A 25,992-nucleotide genomic window follows, 5' to 3' on the forward strand; every position below is an offset into this window, starting at 1 on the left:
CCATTCAATCCAGGCTGTTGAAAAGTCTTTGTATCACCCCAGTGTCATTAACAAATGATTGGCTTAATCAACATAATTGCTAGAACAGGCAGCAGTCTACAGTACGTTAATAACGTTCTCAATGGCTACTTGCAGCTAACGTATTTAACTCTCACGTCTCTATTAGTACCCTTAGGAGTTTCTTCTTTATTTAAAGTAATATGTAGCTCATTTTTAAATTTAAATTCAGAATTCACAAAGGTTTAGTAAGAGATATCACAAATTGTATAATACTTTAATTTTTTAACCTCTAAATAAGTACAGTACATGTGTTCCAGTTTGTAAAAAAATTAAGCTTTCGGTAGGTTTAAATTTTATATGGTCCACTTTCAGTCAATGAAATTCCACAATTTTTTTATGATACCTGACAATATCCTTGTACATCTGATAGCAACAGTAGAATTAGGTATAATTATAAATTACTAGATATAAAAAGTAATTTATAAAAAATAATAAGTTTATGTAATTTTGAAATCAAAGGAATGTACCAGTTGAAAAGACACATGAAACAGAAATTGTGATATTAACATATTTATTCATCAATCATTTTAAAATAGATGGACATCAAGCACAGAAACTATTAGTCTGTAATCTTCAACATAAGAACAGAATTTTATTTTTCTAATCTTAAAACAGTAGTAATTAGACATCTTAAGTAACATTTAAATTGCCATGAATATTCTTTTTAGTATCACTTAATGCTGTAGTATCCTGGTGTGCCATCATGATGATTCATGCAGTACCTACAGAGGCTGGAAACATTAAACACAAAAAACATTGACTAGCAAACGAGCAGTAAGATTTGGCCTTAAAAAACAATCACCTGTAGAACTACTTCATGTACTGTAAATACTGTACTTGACTTTGGTGTCTGTGGTTTTGGGACTTAATGATTAATGGGATTAATGAATCCCAATAATTCCATTAATTTTACTTAAGGAATGGTACAGGATGAAATTAAACAATTTAACAATTTGCTGTGCTACTTGATTAAGCTACTAAGAATGTGTTTTGACCAATGAAATACAGCAGTGCTTATGTGAACAACTATGATAACACACATAATTATTTGTTTTTATGTCAATAAGATTTAGAAGACTGTAGCAGAGTAAAGAGGGTTGTTTGCAAAGCAAAAAAATGTCTAAAAACATACCTGTGTTTCTGCAGCTGACTGTTCTGCATCGGCCTTTTCATCAATAGAGCGCTGGAAAGAACAAAATATTACTTTACTGTACATCTTGATTACCTTTTTGTGACATTCTCAAAGAGTTGGATGTTGGCCATGAATTGCCTTTTTCTTAATATTTAAAGATATCAGATAAGGCATTTTTGTAAGCAGGATAAAAATACATGAAAATGTAATTAAATCTAATATATTGAGCAATTTCCTTTAACCTTTGCTTGTGATATGTATTGTTTATAAAACTCAGTAAGGTATATTCATACCTGGGCTCGTTGCAAACCTCCAGCTGCTTGCTGCTGTGGAACATTTCCAGGAGGGACTGGTCCTCCCTGATGAACATTACAAGTAGGATATTATTGAAATGTCTGCAGAGTGTGACATCCAGTTTTTGGGTTTGAAAATACTACACTTGTGTGGTATAACAGTCCCGTTTTCCTCCTGAAATCCTACTAGTTGGCACTGGTGTTGATAGAAGACGGTAAAAGGTGTAGCTCTGTCTTCTTACCTGTTATGATTATTACTTGCTTCATTCATACTTTATATACTTATTTTTAAATTTGGGTATCGGCAACTGCGTTTCTCATTTTGTTCTTGTCTCTTGCACATCCCAAAAAACAATAACTCAATTGATTTAATCTTTACCACTCCCAAAGCAACATAAGAGGGCCGAGAATCATCTGGAATGTTTTTGTGATTCTACCAAAAATCTGGTCTGAAGTTACAGTAGCTTTGATTGGATGAGTAACAACACTCTTGACATCACTGTTTGCTGAAAGGCCTCTGGCAGGTCACAGGGGTTACGGCAAGCTTCATGCACAGACCCGTGAGCGTTAAGCTAGTAGGAGAATCTCAGCCTGCTAATGACTTAGCCCAGACTCCCAGGTGGAGATGTCTGGACTATAGGACTCAAGCTGTGCTCCAATCATGCTCCTCTACTTCTAAAGATATGCTAAAGCCCTCGAATTAAGCATTTTACCTGTATAACAAAAATTAATTATTTTAGTTTGTATTTATTAATACACATTATTTCTTTCATTGTAATAGGGATAATACATTTTTATATGTTACATACAGTTCATATACTGTATGTGCACTTCTACAAAACAGTTGCACTAGTTATTGTAATAATAGTAAGGATCTAGGTTTGTTTATTGACTCAAAAGACATCAAACTAGTTTCTCTTCAAACCAAATCAGCACAGCAACTGCACTATCACTTCAAGAGCAAGTTCTTCACTCCCAGAAAGCATGACAATACCGTATTACCATTTCAATGTTACTGTAAATAACATACAAAGTTTGCTTCATAGTTTTATAAGTGTCATCCATATGTTTGGTGTCATTAAAAAGGAAATTACATACTGTGATCTGTTTTGCAAAGCACTTCATACTGTACATCAAGGACATTGTGATTTAAAGCAGAGAAGAGCTATCGGACCTGTGTATTCCTGATAGTACTTGAATTATTGCCCCTTTCTCTCCGTGATAATTTCTTCAGGTTTATTGGTTCCTGAACACTTCTGTGAATCCCAAGCTATCTCAGCTAACACAACCGTTGGGGTGAAGCTTTTATAATGTATTAAACACTGGAGTCACCATACCAGGATTGGCTGTTGCAGAGGGTTCATTCCATTCTGGGCTGTTTGAGGAAGTGCAACATAGTACATCAGGCCCTGTCAAGGGAACAAAAAATGGGATGCTGTGTGAAAGCTTGCATTGTTCTTCTAAGATCATTTTCATTACAAAATTTGAAAATGTGAACGGATATAAAAACACAAAATATTATTAAAAGTATAAGGAGTCACTATTTGCACAGTTCCTTCCTCAACACATTTGCTGGGATGGCAAGTGAAAGAACCTTAATGCAAACCTTAATTTAATTTCTTTAATCAAAATAAACGGATATATTCCACAATACATCAAACTTACAATGAGCACCCACTCTAACATACAGTAATGCAGAAGCGCTACTGGGTAATAAAGTGTCCTTGAAAAGGTGATTGTCTTTTTTCAATCCGTTTACTGTTAATCCCTCCAAGCCCTGCTACCTGGTGTTGTCCCTGTCCTGGCTTTGAAACTGCAGTTCTTTATCACATCATAGTATGGATTAAAATACATTGTATTTAAGTATAACTTAATAACACATTCCGAGACTCCAGTTCAGTAGGCCTTACCCCATTGGGAGGTGGAGGTAGCTGTCCCTGAATCTGAGGAATGCCAGGCTGCATTGCCAGACCAGGGGAGAAGGGCAGGCCAAACGGATTCACAGGGAGTCCTGGTTGTTGCATCAAAAATGATGGAACACCAGGAACCACCTAGATAAGAAACGTACATTAGAAAATCATCTGTACACCTGTACAGCCTCCTGTCGTTCCCTAAAACGTATCGATAGAGTGGATATCTTACGAAGAACGCCTTCACGATTGTGGTGGGTATTAACAGCACACAGTTGCCATGGCTTCAGGGAATGGATATTAACTAGCTTTTGCACTTTATAAGGCTGAGGCGTCAGAACCATCTGAACAGACTTCTATTACTGTCTATTCTCTAAAGAAAGTCAACGTTAGCAGCCACCACCAACTGTTCTGCACTTATTAAGTCACACTGCTGTGACATATCTAAATTTCAACAGTGAAACAGACATACTGTCTATATGTATGTATTTTAGAAGGAACACCTTTCTGCTTTTTAGTGTGTTAGATGGGTTTCTCTCTTTTTTTACATGCTGAAGAAGAACATTTGTGTGAAACATCCCAAATTATCTTTTCACCTCATTTATACCTTGAGTAATCTCAAAATGTTTTTTTTTCCTTCAGGCTTTTATTTGTACACTGCAATAAACCTACTCTAAAAACCTACTCCTGTTTGAATATCTGATTGTCATCAGAATATGTATCATCGCATAATAGCATTAATTCAAATATATTGATTTAGGTATAACTTAATCACCACCCAGGAGACATAAAGTCACAGGGAGCAAAATGCTTACCTGAGCAATCTGTGGTTGTAGAGTTAATCCACCACCATTCAGTAAAGCTGGAGTCAGACCATTTACAACCAGCCCTGGATTAAGTCCATTTACCAGCCCTCCATTAAGGCCAACAAGCAGTTTCACCTTTTTATACAAAAAAGATCATTAGCACCCCATTTCAAATCCTCCCCTTTTTAAAGTAAATATCCAGTTAGAACAATGCTTTTAATAAATGTTCATTAACAGGAAAAAATTGACTTGATATTCCCTGCCATGACAAATCATGGAAGAAAAAACACTTATATTGGAAAAGCTAGTACAGTATGTCAAGAAAAAACACCCTTACCTTTGAATCAGTTCCAACCTGTATGATGAAAAGGATAGACTTGTAATTAGCTTGAAACAAAAGAGGGACAAGACAATGTAGGGTGACACAAAAAGACTATCAAATAGTTTTTCTGTAAGTGAGAGATGTTACTGAAATAACATACTCACCGGAAAGAGGGCTAAGAAGCAGAGCATTACTGAAAACAGTACAAGCTTCATTCTTTCAGCCTGAGTCCTGGCTGAGAAAGAAAAAAAGACTGCAGTTAAATAGCATGTTAATCTGTCTGTTTATACTGTTTTCCCAAAATGTTAAGGTTTAATCTCAAATATTGTTACTTTGCTTAAGTTTATTAATAAAGATTAAAAGCCTGAAAGTTTGCAATATTTATGCATTTTAAAGTGTTATATAGATCATAGCAAACATTATGATAATATAATGAACAGTATATTTGTTTAATCTGTACATTAAACCTACTCAGAAGTTATTAAAAAAGAACTATAAAAACAATATTTAACAAAACCTACCTTTTTGTGTGGATGTGTTTCTTTGGTACAGTCAGGAATGCTGACGGGTTTCTGTCCTGTAAATTTGTTGTAAACCTCACCTTTTTAAAGAATTGTCATTAGCTTTCTATTGATTTTTTACCCAATCAGAGTTAAGGATTCTAACATGATTCATAAGATTTGTCACATAATAATTATCACAACCACATCCTTTTAAAAAAATTGAGAAAATATTGAAAATATCATTACAGAAATGTGTAATAGTGATTAAGGATTATAAAAACTGACGTTTCGTGTGACATCAGTCCTTGCTTTAAGTCCATTTTAAGCCATGGTAATGCTATTTTTCAAGTTCATATATCTGTGTTTAGCAATTTTGGAAGGATGCAAGTTGGGTACTCACATTTCCCATTGTCATGTGTTGGTAAATACTTCAGTACATAGTCTTAAGCATATAATTATAACGTTACCATGTATTGTACTCTGGGTGTCATGATGGCCCTGCAGTTTGCATTATTGACTCACAGCTCTTGAGGACTGAGTTAAATATATTATTTAAATGCCTTGTGTGTGTGGAGTTTGTATGTTATTCCCATGGAAATGTGGGATTTTGCTCCAGTTTCTTCCCCCAACCCCAAGATGTAATATCAGGGTTACCTTCTGGCCTATGGCTCAGATCAATTGTAGTTTCTGTTCTTATCAGTTTAATGCTTGATAGGCCTACTCAATTTCCCTACTGGATTAATAGAGTCTTATCTATCTATCTGTCTGTCTATCTATCTACCAGGCATCTCTGAATTGCTCCCTACGTGCATGTGCCTGGTGATGAACCAGTGTTCCCATTCGTGGCACACTGTGCACTGCCTTGCAAGCTGATGCAATAAGGCTGTATAGGAAGAAAGCAACAGGAATGTCCTAAAGGAGCCATTTCTCCCTTTTGGACAGTGCTTGTTTTTTTCTTTCAGAAGGATAGTGTACTGAAAGGCTTCAGGTTCAGCCTGGATTGTCTGAAATAAAATCAAGCGGGCAGGGAGGAGACGTTAGAGGAGAGAATGAAATAGGCCAGAACAATCCGCTAATTTATCTACGCTGAGTGTGGATGATATTGTTCTTGCCTCGGAGCTCCAGAGACTTGATTCCAGTTTCAGGCATCTGTGTCTGGACTTTGGTCCTCTCTGTGCTCATATGGGTTTGCTTCTAGTGCTCCGATTTCCCTCTATCTCCCAAAGCAGACACCCTGGCTAAACTTCTAAATTCACCCTCTTCTGAACTGCCCCTTCTACTCATGTAACTGGACTTTCCGATAATGGAGGAAAGCTGTGGACGAATATGTGTGACATCAAATGGATCATATGCAGCGATGCTTCTCATGTAATAAATCACGGAGTCCATCTTGTCCATCTACAAGATGGTCAAAAAGAAAATGTTTTACCCAAGATGGTACCTAAGATATTAAAAATATGTAAACCTGCAGTAAATTTGAAAGTACAATAGGTAACAGGTAATAGGTTTATTCCATGTTGAAAAGAGAAGAAAGAAAACATAACGTTTCGACTGTGGAGCCTTCTTCATGTGTAAGCACCCACCTGAAGAAGGCTCCACAGTTGAAACGTTGTGTTTTCTTTCTTCTCTTTTCAGCATGAAATAAAACTTTAGAACTACTACAATAGGTAATTTTGATTAAACTTAAAACTAAATATTTAAACAGTTTTAAAAGTTACAAAATCAGACAAATATGATTTTCTGTATTTACTATTGGATGTTTGAAGAAGTGAACTGTGGCCTGTGATTTTCATTTTATACAGTTTTCATCATATCTGTGTCTAGAAATAGGTGTGTTTCAATAACATTCAGTGGCACTGTCCAAAATAATAACAATTGCCCATTCACAAATGATGTATTAAACCCCAAGATTTCCTCCCTGCACTTTTTCACCACAAAGATCTAGAACCCTTGAAATGTGAGCTTCCCTCTTCCTGAGTCTGTGAAATGTGGTCTGATGTTCATGGAAAGCAGATGGAGATTAAAGATCACTTTATTAGAGGTTCTTGGTCAGATTGCCTGAGAGGGAAGCTGTATTATCTCTTGAGATGAATAACGTTGGTATGACTAAGAACATGAATGATGACAGGTTAGGCTGTGGTCTGTGGTCTCAAGAGGGGCGCTTCTGCAATATGCATTCGAAATATACACCGGATAACTAACTCAATGGAGTATGCAAGCTTCTGCAAAGATATTACTACCGTAAATACCATGTTTTTCCTTATTATTTGTTTGTTTCTACTGTAGCTACTTAGTATTGAGACAGAATTATTAGAAAGTAGATGACGCGACGTTTTATTTTTAAACTAATATATAAATATACATATAAATAATATTCTCAGTTTCTATTTTCTTTTTTTCTCTTTAACCTGGAAAAAAACATGACATTGATAAAAAATAAACGAGGACAAAATACTTTTTTCAGATCATATCAAACAAAATTTAGCCCTCTGATTACGTGTAGGGATATAAAAAAATATGACTACATCTCAGTAAATACAGTTGCTCTTTCCTTGGTGGTTGTATAGTGGTGAGCATAGCTGCCTTCCAAGCAGTTGACCCGGGTTCGATTCCTGGCCAATGCATCGCACAGACTTTTAATGGCCAGCAGCCATATCACCCTGCAGCTCACAACTGGCAACCCACTGAAGCTCAGCAGGTGTGAGCCTGGTCAGTACCTGGATGGGAGACCTCCTGGGAAAAACTAAGGTTGCTGCTGGAAGGGGTGTTAGTGGGGGCAGCAGGGGGCGCTCACCCTGCGCTCCATGTGGGTCCTAATGTCCCAGTATAGTGACGGGGACACTATACTGTAAACAGGCGCCGTCTTTCAGATGAGATGTAAAACCGAGGTCCTGACTCTCTGTGGATTAAAAATCCCAGGGCATTTCTTGAGAAGAGTAAGGGTGTAACATATTGTGTAACCCTGGCGTCCTGGCCAAATTTCCCATTGGCCCTTACCAATCATGGCCTCCTAATAATCACCATCTATGAATTGGCTTCATTACTCTGCTCTCCTTCCCACTGATAGGTGATGTGTGGTGAGCGTTCTGGTGCACTATGGCTGCCGTCGCATCATCCAGGTGGATGCTGCACATTGGTGGTGGTGGAGAGGAGTCGAAATGAGTTGCAGACCCCCTACTGAGACCCTGTTTTTATTCTCCCACCATTGTCTTCCTGGAACTGAAACATCGTTCCAACTGGCTGTAACACTGACTCTCATCACTCTATTGCTTAGATACCTTAAAAAGGGTATTTCTGGTGGCTTTCTCATCTGACCAGGGGTTTTCAGGCTTATCTGTTATATGAGCATCCCAGACATAGTTCTTTTCATTGATGCAATTGATGAGAAGATTTGATGTGCAACTGTTAAGAAACAATTGAGTTTACCTTTTTATTAAATCTACCTGGTATCACAAAAACAATCACTTTGTTTCGTAGAGCTACTGTATCATTTGTTCTGTATATGTTGATTGTCCTTAATCTTGCTGTAGAGAGTGTAAATTGATTTTTGTGTTATTCCCTTTCTAAGATTCTTCGATGGGTACATTTAGTTCACGGTCATCATGTTCTCCATTATACACTCCTCTGAAGCCTTGGTAACCCAATTTTTTCGCATCTCTCCTTCGCTCTGATCCACGCCTTGTTTTTCAAACCCCTTCTGTCTTCAGACTTCTAATTAAAAGAGGAACGTTCATGCTAAAACCCATTCAATCCAGGCTGTTGAAAAGTCTTTGCATCACCCCAGTGTCATTAACAAATGATTGGCTTAATCAACATAATTGCTAGAACAGGCAGCAGTCTACAGTACGTTAATAACGTTCTCAATGGCTACTTGCAGCTAACGTATTTAACTCTCACGTCTCTATTAGTACCCTTAGGAGTTTCTTCTTTATTTAAAGTAATATGTAGCTCATTTTTAAATTTAAATTCAGAATTCACAAAGATTTAGTAAGAGATATCACAAATTGTATAATACCTTAATTTTTTAACCTCTAAATAAGTACAGTACATGTGTTCCAGTTTGTAAAAAAATTAAGCTTTCGGTAGGTTTCAATTTTATATGGTCCACTTTCAGTCAATGAAATTCCACTAATGTTTTTTATGATACCTGACAATATCCTTGTACATCTGATAGCAACAGTAGAATTAGCTATAATGATAAATTACTAGACATAAAAAGTAATTTATAAAAAATAATAAATTTATGTAATCTTGAAATCAAAGGAATGTACCAGCTGAAAAGACACATGAAACAGAAATTGTGATATTAACATATTTATTCATCAATCATTTTAAAATAGACGTACATCAAGCACAGAAACTATTAGTCTGTATCTTCAACATAAGAACAGAATTGTATTATTCTAATCTTAAAACAGTAGTAATTAGACATCTTCAGTAACATTTAAATTGCCATTAATATTCTTTTTAGTATCATTTAATGCTGCAGTATCCCGGTGTGCCATCACGATGATTCATGTTGTACCTGCAGAGGCTGGAAACATTAAACACATAAACATTCACTAGCAAACGAGCAGTAAGATCTGGCCTTAAAAAACAATCACCTGTAGAACTACTTCATGTACTGTAAATACTGTACTTGACTTTGGTGTCTGTGGTTTTGGGACTTATGGTTTTTAGTATCTGGAACCAATGACAGTGCTTTACTGCACTTGCAATTCCTAAGCTGTAAATTGATTTAATTTGAAATTACTGCCTCTAGTATTTAGGTGCTTATTCAGTATGATGATCCTATTTTATGCCACCTTGTTTGACATCAGTTCCTGAGGGATTGTGGTCAGTATTAACAGTTGGAACTCCACTTACCAAAATGCTTTGGTATTGCAAATGAAAAGTTACGGTAGTAGTCAGTTTTGAGAAAATGAGTGCTTCATTTTTAAATGCAGGATAAACTAAGAGTACATTTTTACTGTGAAAAGAAATGACTTTAGCCCTATGCATATCTGACTCGATATCATGTTTGGCCCCATTTGAATTCTTAGAAATATGTTTAGTCTTGTGTTAGACCCAGAAGGTGGATCAAAGAGTAATGTAAATCTTGGATTATACTGTACGTGAAGATTTTAAGACATATCTCTTTAACTATACTTACAAGGTTCGTATTGATGTGTTCCAGGTATTTATTTGGACGGATTTAGTTTGGATTGAAATGAAGGAAGCTGGAATGTACAAAACAAAAAATCACCAAAAATGATGGTGATAGGCAAATGCTGGCAGTCAAAATTATGAGAAAGTTTACTGAAATCTTGCATACACAGAAAATGATCAATTATCCATTGACTCATTCAAAAGTTTTAAATTTATTTGAACTAAAAATAAAACAGTCAACACCTTTTACTGACATTTTATCACATTACTTCCATATGTCATCAACCAGTGAAAGAATGCACATTTATGTTAGAGGGTTTAAGACCCTTCATGAAAACACATGAGATTGGAAAATATGTGAGCACCTGAAAGATTGGTTCTTCATTTTAACATCAACTGTTAAGATGATTTCAGAATTTCTGTTAAGTCGAGTGCCCTCTGAACAGAATCTGGAGTAGGAATATTAAATATTGTGCATGCTCTATACCACTCAAATGTGGATATGTGGGTATAGTGCAGTGTCCAAACTCAAAATTATGGTGTCCTAGAATTTCTTTAGTAGACACTTCTGAAAACAACAAGGTCTATAAGGTACAGTAGATGCAGTGAGAGTTTAGTCTTGCTGTAAGCAAGCTTCAAAACAGACAAATCCTGAGAAGTTGAAGAATGCTTTTTACTGCCACTGAAGTAAAACTCCAGGTGCAATCTCCGTTGTTTGAATATTGTTTCTTAAAGACTGTCTGCAAGATGCTGTAAGTGTGACAAAGACAACATCGACAGTACCTTGCAGAAAGGAAGAGAATGGACAGAATGGAAATGAGTAGTGTGCAAAATGTGATTTACGAGCCTCTAAAGAAAGGAAAAACATGATTTTGTAACCTTTATTACCTTTCGTAATGGAAGGTGACTTAAAGAAAACATTCACAATACGAAAAATATTTGATTTTTGTTTTCAAAATATCAGTCTGGAAATTCAACTTTAAAAGTAAATCTCAAATAGAGCTGTTTCTGACCTACAGTAAGGGCAAAAGTGTCAAAGACTGTGATAGAAATATAAATAATCAATACACTTTTACAGACGTACCTTTAGAGCTTCAGCAAGAGACATCGCTGGCCGAGCACTGGAAAGTGATGCAGCCTGAATGGAAGAAAATACATATTTTAAGAAAATTAAGGGCATGGAAATAACTAATTCAACATTTCAAAGGGTCAACACGAGGGCCCGATTGAAAATTGTTCAATTTTAGAAATCATTGTTATCGTCGGTATCTCAACAAAGCTGACCAATAATTATTGGCATCACTGTAAGCTCACTCTCTGATTGTTTTAACCTTTTGAGCCATTTGAACATTAGGTACAAATAATAAACGATAGCAGGTAGTATAGATATGACCTGTATTAAATGTGTTTTTACATATTATCATATGCAAAACCTTAATCAACTGCAGTGTACATACTCTATCAGCATATAAGCTATCAAAACATCAACATATGTAGGCTGAACATTTGCAAGGGTTAACTCTCGTACCTCTGAGCCTGGCACTGCTGGATTTGGGTTTGCAGGTGCTGAATGCTAGAAGCAAAGAGAAATTAAGAGAATAAGCAATAAGTATATAACACTATACTATAATGTCATAGTAAGTACAGTACATGTGGCGTTTATATTTGTTTTAACAAAGCTGATAAATCTACAGATATCTTACTGTACGGAATATACAGTTAATTACAATTGCTTCCCGCAGCACCAAAGTGGCTACAATATCTGCTTTGCTTGTGTTGCTAATCATGTCAATGAAATAATGAATAAAGTATTGTAGTTCAACCATAAGTATTTTCTTAGCATGGTCTACAACATTCTTTCTTTAATTCTATGTTATTGGACTCTGGGTGAGAGCACTGTACTGTATTTGACAGTCCAATTGGCACAGCGTAAAGAGCTGGAAGACACCCTTCGTACCTTGACTCTCTGTGCTCCATTGCCAGCTGCCTGTACACCAGCTGCCTGGAGTGCCGGTAACTGCAGGTTGCCATTTGCTCCGGCAACTGGAAGAATCTAAGCAGCCAAAAAGTATAAAATCCGCAAAACCTTACTCCTGTATCTGAAAATATACACAACACTATTCCTGGAAGCAGACGTGTAAGCTTTTCACAAGTTACAAATGATTTTTTTTTTTTTTAGCTGAAACAAGCTGCATGTTGGAGACAACTCCCAGATAATTTGCAATACAAAAAAAAAAGGACTGGAAAATGCAAACTATGTTTCAGTAGTTCGGTCAAATCACAACTTAACTTGCCTGGCTGAATCACTGGCCAAAGATCAGCGTTGCCACACCTCCCCTTGCTTAGAAGGAATGAACTAGTAAGCCAGCGAAGACAGTGAAGTTGAAGGAGGCAGGATTATCCAGAAAAGAGTTGGGGGCCGCCATAGAAGATAACCTCCTCTCAAATTTATGTTAAATAACACCATTGCTTAGCAGCTTTCACAGTAATAGTATACCTTTTCTCCTATTAAGTTTCATGGATAAGCTCAGGATGGCACTGGCTCTTACCAGGAAAAAGCGAGTGATCAGGGACGGATATTTCAAACAGGTTTTTAGACTCACTGTTCTGAGAGAAAATACATAATCATCTTACCTTTATGAGTTGTAGTTGGTTTGGTGCTGGTACCTGCAGCCCTGCTACTACATTCGCTTGCTGTAGCACTGCTAATAAAGGGGCCCCCTGCCATGAGTATAAAACAGGACGAAACGTTAGGAAAGAAGAGATGGGGAGCTTTCACAACGTGTACTATGTGTAAACCAGAGAAATAATGTCTATGAACGCAAATATATAGAAGGAATGTTACCCCATTGGGCAGTTGCAGCAGTTGGCCCTGGGGGATGCCAGGCTGCTGTTGTTGTAGAGGAAGCAAGAGGCCCTGCTGTAGTGCAAGATCAGGAATGATAGGCAGTCCGGCCTGAGCCAGACCAATGCCAGGCTGCAGGACAACGATAGGTGAAACACCTGGGATGACCTGCAAAGTGGGATTTAGAAGGTCAATGAGAGCGTGTTAAATTGAAGGCTTAACACAGTATTCTAGATGCAAAACTTTGGAAATCTCAAAACTCAACATTATTCTGCCTATATGACATAGGGTTACCTTAATTTTCCTGCTTTCTTGAAAGATATTCACTTTCAAGAACAAGATATCGTTTAAGTATGCAGTTGGCTTGAAACATGCATGCAGGCAGAAAACAATTCCAAAGCCACTAACACTATATTTAGCTTGATAGATTATGAATGATATATAGTAAGGTGCACCTACCTGTGCTATCTGAGGCTGCCCACCCAGCAAAGCTCCATTAACAATACCTGGGTTAGCTGCATTGGCAATCAAGGCTCCATTAAGAAGGCCTCCATTTATGCCCACAATCTGGAAGAATGAAAGAAAGTGTTCATCATCATCACAAACAGGTCTTAAGGTTAAATACAGTACTTTGGATAACAGGTATTATTAGTTCGGACAGATTATTAAGACACACTGGGTACTGTTAACAGTTCATTTCATTGTACATATTATCATAATGTGATATAAAATTAAAACCAGTGATTAAAAAAGTTAATTGAGTTAATTGATTAAAAATGTTCTAATATATTGTTATATACTGTTATGATTCTTATGGAAATTATTTGAATACACTGTATTCTCTCTATAGCTGTAAATATTGCAGTTTCACAGTTATTCTAAATACAATATTTTGTCTTCTACCTGTTGCTCAGAAACACCCAGCAGCAGAGAATATATAAACAAGTAACACAACAAAGTACACAAGTGCTCTGAGAAACATACAGGATGCAGATACTTGAGTGAAAGGAAAAGAGATTAAGAGGACTCAAATACCTCTGCACTTGCAGACAATGCTCCTGCATCCACCTAAAAATAAGAACAATTATTGTTTTAAAAATATAGACTGCATGAAAACAGATATATCATCAACCTTTTTCCTGCCATTAATTTTAAATACTTACCAGTTGCATGAAGCTTTGGAAGAAGAAACAAATGAAATAAAGTGTCTTCATTTCTGAGCAAATCCTGCAGAAATAAGGGAGAGAGAATGGAATGTTTTGGGAAATACACAGGTTCTTGACTGTAGCGAAAGTTAGCAGGTGAATGATTCAGACATTATTTTAGCTTAAACAAATGTCTGTGGAGATTTCATGACGTGTGCTAGTTCTTAATATTCAATTTACAGTTGAGATTAAATCCTTTAAAAGATTGTTTTTCTACCTTTGGATGCAACAGCAGGTTAATGTGCAAATGATGTGTCAAAAAGGAGAAGATTTCCCTGCCATTGCAGTGTAAAACTCTGCTTTTTAAAGCATTTTTTCCCATATCCACAAGCATCCAGCCAATCAGTGCTGAACACTGGAAAGTGATTCAGCATATTTATGTCACTAACCACCAGCAGTATCTGGGGTTCTAAACAACAAAGTTCTCAGCCCATTATAGTAATCTTTTAATGAACACCAGCAAATGAAGATTACTAATTAAAAATAAATCTTATTCATCATGACATTTCAAAATATCCAGAATCACATTTTATGGTGTATATCATAGACTTTAGACAAAAAAGCACAATTGATATATAAAATTAAAAGAATACTACTGCTCGGAAGTAAAGGATTATTACAGGTATTTATTTTAGAGTGAATAAACAATGCAAATCAAAACAATATGTTAAAATGGAAAGAGAGCAGAAAACATTAATAATTGCTCATTCAACAGTCTCTTAGTTGCCACTTAATAATTGCTCATTCAACAGTCTCTTAGTTGCCACTTGCTTTTTTGGGAGTTAGCTTTGGTGTTCGTCTTGAAGTAGTCTATGGGTTGACTTTGCTAATACGTTTCAGCTATAATTCCAGACATTTAAAAGCTTGTGCTGTGAATACAGAGAAAGGACTGAGCTGAGTGTGAAAGCCTCAGCTGTCCAATAATCCGAGGTAACCCCACTGAGCTTGTGTGAGATTTTCTTGATTCATCCCAACCAAAGCAGCTCAGTAAACTCATCTATAAAACTCCCTAACAGAACCCCATCATTTAAAAGTAAATGTGCATTGCTCTGAGATTCCAAATTACTTTAGTTCCTGGAAGTTTTGGCAAAATGTATCCCAGATAAAGAATATTTTATGTGCTATGAGTCAGGAATTATACACAGCAATTTCAATTCCAGGTTACCTGCGTTTTACATTGCCAAGCGTGGATATCTGGAATGGTACTAATCAGTCTCAAGTCACCAAACAGCACAGCTAAGCACTGTAGCTCCAGGATATCCACAGACTTGACGCCCCAATACTGAGCTCAATCTTTCCACCCAGGGGTGTTGGACACAAGATGCATGAGGTGGGCAACACACAGACGGTGGTGGTGTGGATGTTCAATTATCAAAGGACGCATAAACAACAACATGAACCATATTTCAGTAATATATTTCAATATTAACACAAAACATTCATCAATATTAATACATAATTCCTTAATTTCTCTCTTATTTTGCTAGAATATCCAAAATGAACAGATCCCTTTTCCAAACTTTGGCATTTATTAATCACGTCTGGGATATCTTTGTACTGTAGCTCTTTTACAGAAAACGAATGATGTTACTCATGTTACATCAAGCACTACATTCAGTTTGATTAAACAAGTATATTGTTTGCTATTGCTGCCATGTGTTGGTACAGTACATCTTGAACACTTTTAACTGGGCTGAAACTAGCGGACAGCTGATGTCATACTGGGTGTTGTGGTAGCGGACTCCACCTTGCAACTCTTTGCTCACCATGAACTCATTTCTGTTTGGTTTTCTAAAGGTTGTTTAAGGGCACTTAAAAAGGTAAAACTGTTTTTGTGTTTGGTGTGATTTTCGAAAAAACAAAAAGGTATTTGATTTTTTTTGTTTCTTGTTGAGAGGAAGTTAAGAGTTGCATGTATGCTTTACAGTGGAAAATAAAAAAAACTGCTTGAAATTAAAGCTTAAATACACAAGTCAGACTTATTGTGTGAACACATACAGTAAGCTGCTAACTGTCTTGCACTCATCTCTTCGATGACAGAAAAACAACAATTTTAATCCAGTGGGATTTATTAATGAAAGTGTGTACATTTCAATGGTTGTCCCATTCCTTTGTCAGCTATTCAGAGCTGAGTAGAAGTAATTAAAAAAAAAATTAACTCTACCACCACCTATGCTTTAATATAAATCTTCTCATTAAAGCAGAGTTACAATTAATTAAGTATTCAATTTTCAAGGATTTTGTAACAATATTGGCTTGAAATGTTACAAAATCCTTGAAAATTAAATACAAAATTAATTCATTCATTAAATTCTCAGTAGACAGTTTTAAAAACTATACTTTTCTGAATTTTGGTGGAAAAAAATGGAAAACAATGAAAGTCATCAGAAAGACATCAGAAAACCTTAACCATATAACATTCTATTTCTATTCTATTATTGGAATTCGGTATTAAAGCAATTTTAGTTTAAGGGATAGGTGTTTTAAAGTGCCTAGTCAAATTTTATCGACACCTTTCAATTAACACCCGATTAAGACCTGGAAAACGTCTTACTGGATAAATTGGTTACCCAAAGTAATTAAGTTGCGGTGAGATATGATGAAAATCAGAAATCTTTCAACTGTTTTCACACTGAAACTCTTGGACCTGTACCACAGCGCCATCTACTGCCCGTGGCTCTTATTGACATCATATTACTTTCAGTAACAAAAGTATTCTGTTAAGTAAAACATCTAATTTATTAGATTCGTATACGTTCAGGTTTATATGCATTTTCACCCTTTATCATTTTAATTCATTAGCTTTTAGTCATGGATCTCTTCCTAAAAAATAACAACTTTTTAAAAGCTGTCTGCTTGTATTATACTCCAAAGCTACCAGATTGAAACTGATATCCAACTATCCCGTGAAACAGAAGTCCGGCAAATGTCAATACATATCTTAAAACTTTGAATGGTATTAATGAGCACCCAAAAATACAAATGTGAAATATATTTAATTATATATTTTTACATTATCTGAAAAGTTTTTATACATATTATAATATATTTACCGTTGTCAGTCAGAAACAGGAAAAAAATAATTGTTTCTATCATTTCTCAGATTTAATTTTCTCCATTTCTTAAACCGTGTTAAGTAAACCATTCAACTCAATACCTGTAAAACCTTTTCAATTATTAATTTGAATCACAAAGGGAATTTGTAACATTTTCCATTGTTGTTTATTAATACAAACATACGTATTTTCATTGTGTGTTAATTTCTAAATCATATTATAAAACACTTAAGTTATTATATATATATTAAAAGATGTATTGGAAGAAACATTTCCTGCTGATGTGATTCTTGAAGATCTGTAAAATACAACACAAAATTAAATCATCATAAGCATAACCCACTATAGCTATGAATCCCATAATTAAATTAAAGTACCTAAGTTTTTGTGAAGCAATGAGAGGCATAAATATACATTTGATTAAAGGGATTGTTCGAAATTGAACACTTACAGAATTCTGGATCAGTGACTCAGCTTTTAACCGTGAAAAGAGATCTGTAATAAAAACCACAATGCAAAGCCTCAAAAACTCTTTATTTGACGAGTTGTACAGTAAAATAAGCTCTGTGCTAGAAGGGTTGCAATTTGCAGTCTCAGTTTTCACAAGCCTTTTTTAAAATTTGCTTTGACTAATTAAATAAATTTCATATAAGTTAAGTTGTGGCTATAGAAAAACGAATTCGAATTGTGTAGCCAAAGTAACACTTTCACAAAGTATGTGAAACTGCAGTATGTATTAAAATTAGTGTCAGAGCTGGGGTTCAGGTTAGCTTTAGAGCTGAAAAATTGATTATCATGGATACTTTTGTGTTTTACTGTATATGTTTCTTCATTTAAAAAAATGCATATAATGGATATATTATAATTATATATTATAGAATATTATAATACATTATAATAGCATGTTTATGTATGTGAAGGTATTACAGTATATTTGCTACACAATGATAAAATAGATCAAAACTTTCAACTTTGCAATAAAATAATAATATAAGTAACTAATAGATACTGTATGCTTGCTTGTGTCTGTACTATTGTATGATAATTTGGTCTGTGTCTTTTCAACTGTAAGATCCGTTTTTTGTCAGTAGACCAGATATTCAGAATGGGTATTAGTTGGGGAGCATCAGCTACTGCTTCCACAAGTTATCCCTCTATTTGTCCTTTTTGTCTCCACAGTCAGAGAAACTGAAAACGGAGCTTTAATTAATACAGTGAAATGTCCCAGCATCACTAGGGTTCTTTGAGACAGGGCAAGAGTTAAATGATGCATCTAAACTACAGAAAACCAGATGTGACATGTTCTTTTTATTACAGTGAAATATTGTAACTGTTTTCTGTTCTCACCCCCAGTGTGCAGCACACAGCAGCAGTTTTCAGAATTAACTGTTCAGTTTAGCAAAGGTGTTAAGTTTTAATTTCACCTTCATTTTAGGGCAGCTTTACAATCCTGCCTTGTCTCAAAACTTTGATCATTATTGCGCTAGAAGGTCATCACACTCTTCATTACTTTGAAGTAACACTCATTCTAATCAGTATAACATAAATAAGACAGCAATCCAAATTCCTGCTTACTTGCTTCGGTGCTGTTTTCGAATAAGGTTTAAGGCCCTAGAGGGAGAAAAATCAGCTTTAAATTAACATTCAAAAGTTACAGTACATGCTGTTTCTAACTTCATTAAATATTCTACAGTTCTTATCACTTTAACTGAGATATACAGTACAGTTACTGTGGGCTGTTTTCAACTATGCCCGATGTATATTTTGCATTTACCTCCTTGGTTGTCCTATAATCCAGGATAAGCAATGCAAATGATATCCATTATATATTTTGTTAATGCTAGGAACAAAATATTCACTAATATATATATAAATATAATAATGTATTTACCGCTCCATTAAAATCATCAAAACCAGTAACTGGGAAGATCTGGAAAATAGAAAGACAAGACAAAGAAAACATGGAAAAATATGGTAAATTTGTTCTCTGTCTGGAGCTTGTAGTGATCATCAGCATCATCTAGTTCTAGAGCAGCTTCTGAAATTGGTTGTGGGTTATTATTCAGGTATTATTACTATTCTCTTCAGTGTTAATTCTATATGTTCATTATCATTTTTCCATTGCTCTACCGGGTAAGTTGAATGAGAGCAAATTCTCATTTATAGCGACAACCACTAGAAACATCTACAGTACCTGTACATAGCAGAGCATTGACTGGAGCGATCTGAGTTAAGCACCTTCATCGAGAGCTCAACTGCTGTGTCGCTCCTGGAATCTGAAACCACATCTTCCTGGTTCACAGCCCTAATCACTCCTGCACATAGTAATTTATTTACTCTAATAGCTTAAATCAAATAAATGCATTTATTCATTCTGAGAGTTTACCCTGTGAGTCTTGTAACATCAAACGTCATTTTAAAACGGGGAATCAGGCTGTATGAGCATTTTGAATCAGGAAAGGTAATAGCATTGTGAATTGCACGTTTTGTTTTTATGAATGTTCTTTCAGTCTAGCAATCTCCAGAAGGCAGCAATACATGATATATTCAAGAATTGGGTATGATGCCAGCATCCTGACAAATCCCTTTCCTACAGGTTCTCTACAAGCTAGAGCCCCAAAATAAAACTAATTCCATTTTAACAGGCAGCAGTGTTTATGCATTATGTGGAAGTCTGCAAGCAGCTGCTTAATTGTGTTTTTGAAGCTTCTTTCAGGGAAATAAACTGCAGGATGAGATCCTTGGATCAATTAAATTAACAATGAGTTGGGTGGGCTGAATTACCTTCCTTGTTTATAATGTTTCTTCTTTCTATCATGATTGTAAAGTCCTTGTCTATGTACAGGTGTAAGGTGTGTAAGACGTATGCTAGGTACTTTTAACGCTCACTGAGAAAAGTGGTCCACAAGTTGTTCTTTTTACTCACCCCTCCTCCAAGTCCCGAAAAACCATCAAATCCAGTAAATGGAAGACCCTGAAAATAAATTTTAAAATAATGTGACTACATAATGCTCCATTTATTTGAACGTATTATGAAAAAGAAAACTGGTTGACTGGTCTGTAACAATCTTGGCTTTGTGCATCTGCTTTAAAGAGTAGCTTTCTAATTATACATAAACTGTATTTCATTTGTATATATTATTCATCCTTTTTCTAAGGGCTTCATCCATGCATGGTAGAAGGTTGTGGGGCCTCACCAGGAAAACTAGTATACAATATATCCATTTTGGTCAATTCTAAAATAAAAATTCCAAGCAAAGATTTTCAATGTTGACCTAAAATTGCTCAATATTTTTTGTATTAACTTACTCCTCCTATGAATCCTGAAAAACCATTGAATCCATTAACTGGCAGACCCTGCAAAAACACATTAAAACAAACACAATGAGCTCAAAGAAACTTTTTTTAAAAATTCATTCAATTGTCTACAGTATGTTTACACATTAATGTCATCGTCTGCACAATATGAAAGAGTGATAAGACAGGTAGACAGAATGTATGGATATAAAGATAAAAGTGCAGAATTAAAATCAAGGGTGGATTTGTTTAAATTGTACAATGAGCTAACAAGACCACATTTAGAATATTTTTTTTTACAATTGTGGATTGTGGTCACCATGTTAAAATATATATATATATTAATATATATATATAGCTATGCTGGATTTATTCAAGACAAAAGCAACCAGATACATTTGTGGGCTAAAGGGGATTTAGCCTCTGATTACTAGGATACAGAAGTATTCCTAATCTGAGAAAAAAGATTCCTTCAAAAAGGTTGGAAGGAATATGGAACAAGCTACACAGCCACTTTGTCTTAGCCGATACAGATATGGTCCAAGAAATGGCTGAATAAGATCCTGTGATAACATACAATAGCTATAGTATTAGCAACCAAACAAGCTTGATGCCCCAATGGTCTGCTCTCATTTGGTAGCTTTTTATATGTTCATATGGTTTTAACTTTTCTGTGCACTTCAAGCAGCTATTGTTATAAAAGGCAATATAATATTACAAAATTGTCGATGCAGCTTACTAAGTGCAAAGTGTGTGCGCCTGTGTTTATTTGGCATATACAGTACTTATTGTTCCTCAAAAACGTAACTTCAAGACAAAAGAAAATAAAAAAAACATACCCCTCCATTTCCTTCGAAAATGATAATAGGTAAATTCTGGGGGCAGAGAACAGGACATTTGTGAATATTTTATTATATTGAATGGTATTATTGTGAAGGACCATCTTCTTTTCTGAACAAATGCAATGTGTATGAGAGCTCCAGCACATTGCCTTAAATAGTAAGAAATAGAAACTACAGCGTTATTCTTCCTTACACATTGCTAGAGCTGTTTAAGCAACATGTTTTCTTCAGACATCTTCCTTTATACATTGCTGTTGGTATGGAGGGCAGAAACAAATCTCACAGTGTTAGGCTGTGATAATGACACCACACCTCAGGACTCCCCATGGTGTCCAGGTCTCTCTTGGTGAGATATCATCCTTTCTGGGGTAGCTATCTTGTCTCATGTTTGTGTGGGCAAGGAGGATGCTGAGAGAAGGCAGCTTAGATCCCAGGAAGTAAAGCATCTTGGTATGCCCCAAGCTTTGGCTTTTTGGATTCCTATGCTACTGCAAGTGCAAGTGTTCATATATTTTAATAATTGCTCTGGATGCTGTGTTTTAGGGTCATGTCATGCCTCTCATAGGCACCAATGTATTGTAGTAAAGATCATCAGTAGCAAATGCAGATGGAATTAAATGCAGTGTAGTTGCTGTTTGAACAGATATGTAAATAATGGTGTTTTTTCACAATATGTAGCTGCAGAAAAATAGCATAAGAAGTGTTCAAAGGAGGAAATACATAATACGTTCTCCATGTGATCACAATGAAACTAGAGTATTTTCTAATAAAATTGCTATTCAATATCTATTAATTAAATTCAAATGCTAAAGGAGAACAAAAAGAAGAAAAAAATACATTTTTCGCTTGGAACAACAAAGCCACAGAAATGATGCTTATAATTTTTTTCCACCTGAAAGCAGATTAACTTAGAATTAAGAATTAGAATTTTAAAACTCACGCCTCCTCCATCAGGTGGTACCGGGGCAGGCTTAAAAGAAACAGAAGACATGATGTGAATCATGTCTAAGACATTTCTGTTCAGCTCAGTGTTAATGTCAGCCCAGATGCTATGTATCCTAGTAACTTTGAACATATTTAATATCATTTAGTGAATATATTTAAGTTAGTTACTTAATCGATTACTGTATATAATTTTAAGAACTGATATTGATATCCATACTTTTTCGTATATTGCATATTATACTGTTATATTCATAGTTTATCTCAACTGCTGTTAGAAATGGGAAAGAAAGGTATCCCTTCTAATATACAGTAGCTATCTATCCAGATATGTACAGTATACCTCTTATCATTTTTCACTCTTTATAATACTGCATGAAAACTTAAAAATAAATTTAACAGAAAATATTTTTGATTAAAAAAAATTACCTCTGGCACAACCTGTGGAATGTATTGAGGTATGACTTGCGGGACGACCTGTGGGACGTACTGTGGGACAACTTGTGGGATGTACTGTGGGACGACTTGTGGGACATACTGTGGAATGACCTGAGGGACATACTGAGGAATGACCTGGGGGATGTATTGAGGAATGACCTGAGGAACCACCTGAGGGACGTACTGAGGGATTTTCTGCGTTGTCTCGGTTTGCTGAAGGGAAGGAAATTGATTGATTAAAAACAGGATACAGTATTACGATATTCTTGTATACTTGTGTGCAGTCAATATCAATGCTTTTTTCATTTATTTGCCCAATTGACATAAGCAGTTGATTTCGATTCTTGTAAAGATCCAAGGGTGCAACTAATTTTTATGTCTCTGTTGAGATATAAAATGAATGATTTCCCTGCTGAGAGACAGTGATTTCTTAATAGCACTACTCCTCTGGAAAGAAGTATGTTTTTTTCTTTGCAAAAGTGAACAAGTATTTAAGAAAACTTTTTAGAAAAAAAAATGATCAGCGGTTTCTGAAGAAAGATAGCTCTTGAGATTTACTTTTGAAGATTTGATTCATCCTATGAAATTGTTTTGTAATCAACCGAGATAAAATAGAAGAAAATAGAAAGGGACATTTTACAAAACTGTGAAAGTAAAGGAGTTCAGTGGAGTTTAATATCTTGCTATCGGGCAGCCATGAAGCATTAAAGGAGAAGCTCACATTACCTCGGCCTCAGCACTCTCACTTTCTCCATCTTCCTCCTCTCCATTCTGCTCAAGCTAAAAAAAAAAAAAAAAAAAAAATCTCTTAATGCTGCCTCACAGAGGTAAAGCCAACAGCACTTAAAATATAAAATAAAATATAAAATAAACTAAAATAGAACTTACTGGGACTGGACTTGCGAATGCCGCACCAAAGAAATACAGCAATAATATTGCAGATTTCATTTCTTGTCAATCAAACTTGAAAAACATGAAAAACAATTAAATAATAGTGTTTGCAAAACAGTTTTTTTTAATCAATCCTTTAAAAAGTCCAGCTTAATTCATCTCTGGATGATTATTTTCTACCTAGTAGTACCTGGAAGTAAGCCTAAATACAGTACAATTATTATTACGATAAAAGTATAATAATAATAACAATAATAATGATAATAATAGTGGTGTTGTCTGTTATAGCTGCAGAATTAAAATTGCTTTAATCAAGTACTACTAAAATAACACATCTGCTGAAGATAGCAAAATACACATCACATGTCTATTATATAAACCTTTATAATTTAATATAAAAGAAACAACTTAGTTACTACCAATGTTTAACAGGGAGGACACCACAACAGGATATAGAAGGTGATGCCCAAATGAATAAAATAAAAGGTCTCTTCACGTGTTAGGATTTATATATTAAAGATATAATGCAAAATTAAAAGCTGTTTTCAACCTTTTACCCTTTAGTCCAGAATCCTTCATCAGGTAAAACATTTTTAATCACACTTTTAACATTTACATTATTCAAAAATAATACTTGCCAACAACAGATATCGTTAAGGTTAAATTAAAAAGATAGTTAAGTTAAAAACAGAGTAAATTAAATCTTGAATTATTACCTTTGTAGGGGAGCTACAGCAAATTCCCTTAGAAAACAGTGATGCTGTAGAGTGTTAAAATTTAACTGAAATGTTAGCTCCAAGCGGGATTTAAACACTATGCATGTAAGTGTTTGTCCAATCAGGAGATGTGATGTATTGAAAACATGCAGTTGAAAAAAAAAAACCTGTTGCTTGACAACAAAGAACCCCCAAATTTCTCTGAAAAAACAATGAGTGACTTAACACAGGCCACAACATATGATGCACAAACGTCTCAGTTGCCTTCCAAGGCATGAAAGCCTGTCATAATAGACACCGCAGTCGCATTATGATGCAAAAATTTCAATAACAATAAAATGCGAAGCTCTGTAATTAGATATTCATTCAACACATGATCTTCTCATTTGTTCCAAAGGTGTGAGGGTTGAGTGATAAACGGCATCAGTGAGCTCAGCGTGAAGGGGAGTTGACAGTAATTCCAGGAATAAAAAGAAACACAAAAAATGTAATGGTGTGTTGTCAAGCGCTTGAGCGGATGAGGAAGAGACAAGAAGGAGGGAGGGCAAAGGAATTAAAACACGAGAATGGGATCATGAAAATGTAGCCATCTAAACTGTTTGGGGTTAAAATGGTACAGGTATAATAAATAATTCAAGTGACGCTATTATGTGCGATTTTCAGAAAATGAGAGGAGTACAAGGGCCTGGCGCAGGATCCCAGCACTACATTCCAGCATATTACCACATTCATACTGTAAATGGGGTCGGATCCTATTGAGGAGATCAGCAGTCGTACCTTTCTCATCTTACCTCACTATGTTCCTTTTCCATTAGCAAGTTCCCTGGCCCTCCTGGTATAGTCGTTCCCAACTGGCAGTTTGCTGAGTCAACTCTTTCAGTCCAGCACCTTGTCTGAATCTGGTCCAGGCCCTGGGTGTTGGCACTGGTTTTGTAAGTGCTTCTGCGTTTCATTATTATGTGCCAGCAACTTTGACACCTGGAGTGGAGGTAATTATTGCACAATCGAAAAGACAAAGTTGTTGAAATTGTTCTGGTGAAACCACCTTTATGTTATACAGTAGTACACATGATTAAAAGTGAGAATAGGAGGTATTGCTTTAAACAAAGAGATATGGGAGTGAGAAATACTAACTACCAAACAGGCTCGAATGGGTTGAATAACGTCCTGTCACTTGGAACTCTTTTTATCTCTATCACGAACCATATAAACCCATAAGAAAGTTTGGTACATTAGAAATCCCATCAATGTTCCTTTCCTCTGTTCCAGGCTTATTTCAGCACAGACAGCTGTTGAATCTACAGAGGTGCTTCAGGGGCTTATTTTCAATATAAGGAGAGCCCACATATTCAAACTGGACCTACATAAGGCCAAATAAAAATTGAATGCTCATTTTCCAGAAAGTCCTCTAACTGTAATAGCAGTAATACCAGCAGGAATCTCATTGAGAACAGAGGACAGTGGGGAAATGGAGCTTCAGATCATTCTAACAACTTTATAATGTATCCAAATGCACAGCTCAACAGACAGGCAGTACAATATGCGCTTCTTTAAAAGTGCTTTTCAGACATGTCCCATAGAGCTTT

The 25,992-nt window shown here is 35.6% G+C and overlaps 3 protein-coding genes and 1 pseudogene across 3 annotated transcripts; 1 reads left to right on the forward strand and 3 right to left on the reverse strand.

Annotated features, from left to right (window-relative positions):
- Window positions 1-560: 560 nt before the first annotated feature.
- On the reverse strand, window positions 561-5,096 carry LOC138241357 (uncharacterized). Its single transcript, XM_069194727.1, has 9 exons — window positions 5,045-5,096; window positions 4,688-4,758; window positions 4,539-4,556; window positions 4,211-4,336; window positions 3,396-3,536; window positions 2,823-2,894; window positions 1,486-1,551; window positions 1,193-1,243; window positions 561-791 (listed from the first exon to the last, which is right to left on the reverse strand). Exons 2-9 carry the CDS (start codon window positions 4,736-4,738, stop codon window positions 783-785), a joined length of 534 nt encoding a protein of 177 aa, XP_069050828.1. The 5' UTR covers window positions 4,739-4,758; window positions 5,045-5,096; the 3' UTR covers window positions 561-782.
- Window positions 5,097-5,676: 580 nt separating this feature from the next.
- LOC138241456 (U2 spliceosomal RNA) lies at window positions 5,677-5,788 on the forward strand (annotated as a pseudogene).
- Window positions 5,789-9,324: 3,536 nt separating this feature from the next.
- On the reverse strand, window positions 9,325-14,519 carry LOC107077171 (uncharacterized). Its single transcript, XM_015345490.2, has 11 exons — window positions 14,442-14,519; window positions 14,183-14,246; window positions 14,055-14,087; window positions 13,479-13,586; window positions 13,020-13,187; window positions 12,809-12,895; window positions 12,132-12,227; window positions 11,703-11,747; window positions 11,259-11,312; window positions 10,179-10,245; window positions 9,325-9,560 (listed from the first exon to the last, which is right to left on the reverse strand). The coding sequence occupies exons 2-10, from the start codon at window positions 14,231-14,233 to the stop codon at window positions 10,207-10,209; spliced, it is 681 nt and encodes a 226-aa protein (XP_015200976.2). The 5' UTR covers window positions 14,234-14,246; window positions 14,442-14,519; the 3' UTR covers window positions 9,325-9,560; window positions 10,179-10,206.
- A 328-nt stretch (window positions 14,520-14,847) lies between these two features.
- LOC107077157 (uncharacterized) lies at window positions 14,848-24,633 on the reverse strand. Its single transcript, XM_015345453.2, has 12 exons — window positions 24,407-24,633; window positions 23,688-23,762; window positions 23,526-23,579; window positions 22,791-23,012; window positions 22,360-22,389; window positions 21,417-21,452; window positions 20,590-20,637; window positions 20,207-20,254; window positions 19,172-19,210; window positions 18,856-18,891; window positions 17,732-17,775; window positions 14,848-17,578 (listed from the first exon to the last, which is right to left on the reverse strand). The coding sequence occupies exons 2-11, from the start codon at window positions 23,745-23,747 to the stop codon at window positions 17,758-17,760; spliced, it is 591 nt and encodes a 196-aa protein (XP_015200939.2). The 5' UTR covers window positions 23,748-23,762; window positions 24,407-24,633; the 3' UTR covers window positions 14,848-17,578; window positions 17,732-17,757.
- Between the last annotated feature and the right edge of the window lie 1,359 nt (window positions 24,634-25,992).

This window comes from Lepisosteus oculatus, chromosome 1, assembly GCF_040954835.1.
Source record: "Lepisosteus oculatus isolate fLepOcu1 chromosome 1, fLepOcu1.hap2, whole genome shotgun sequence".
NCBI lineage: Eukaryota > Metazoa > Chordata > Actinopteri > Semionotiformes > Lepisosteidae > Lepisosteus > Lepisosteus oculatus.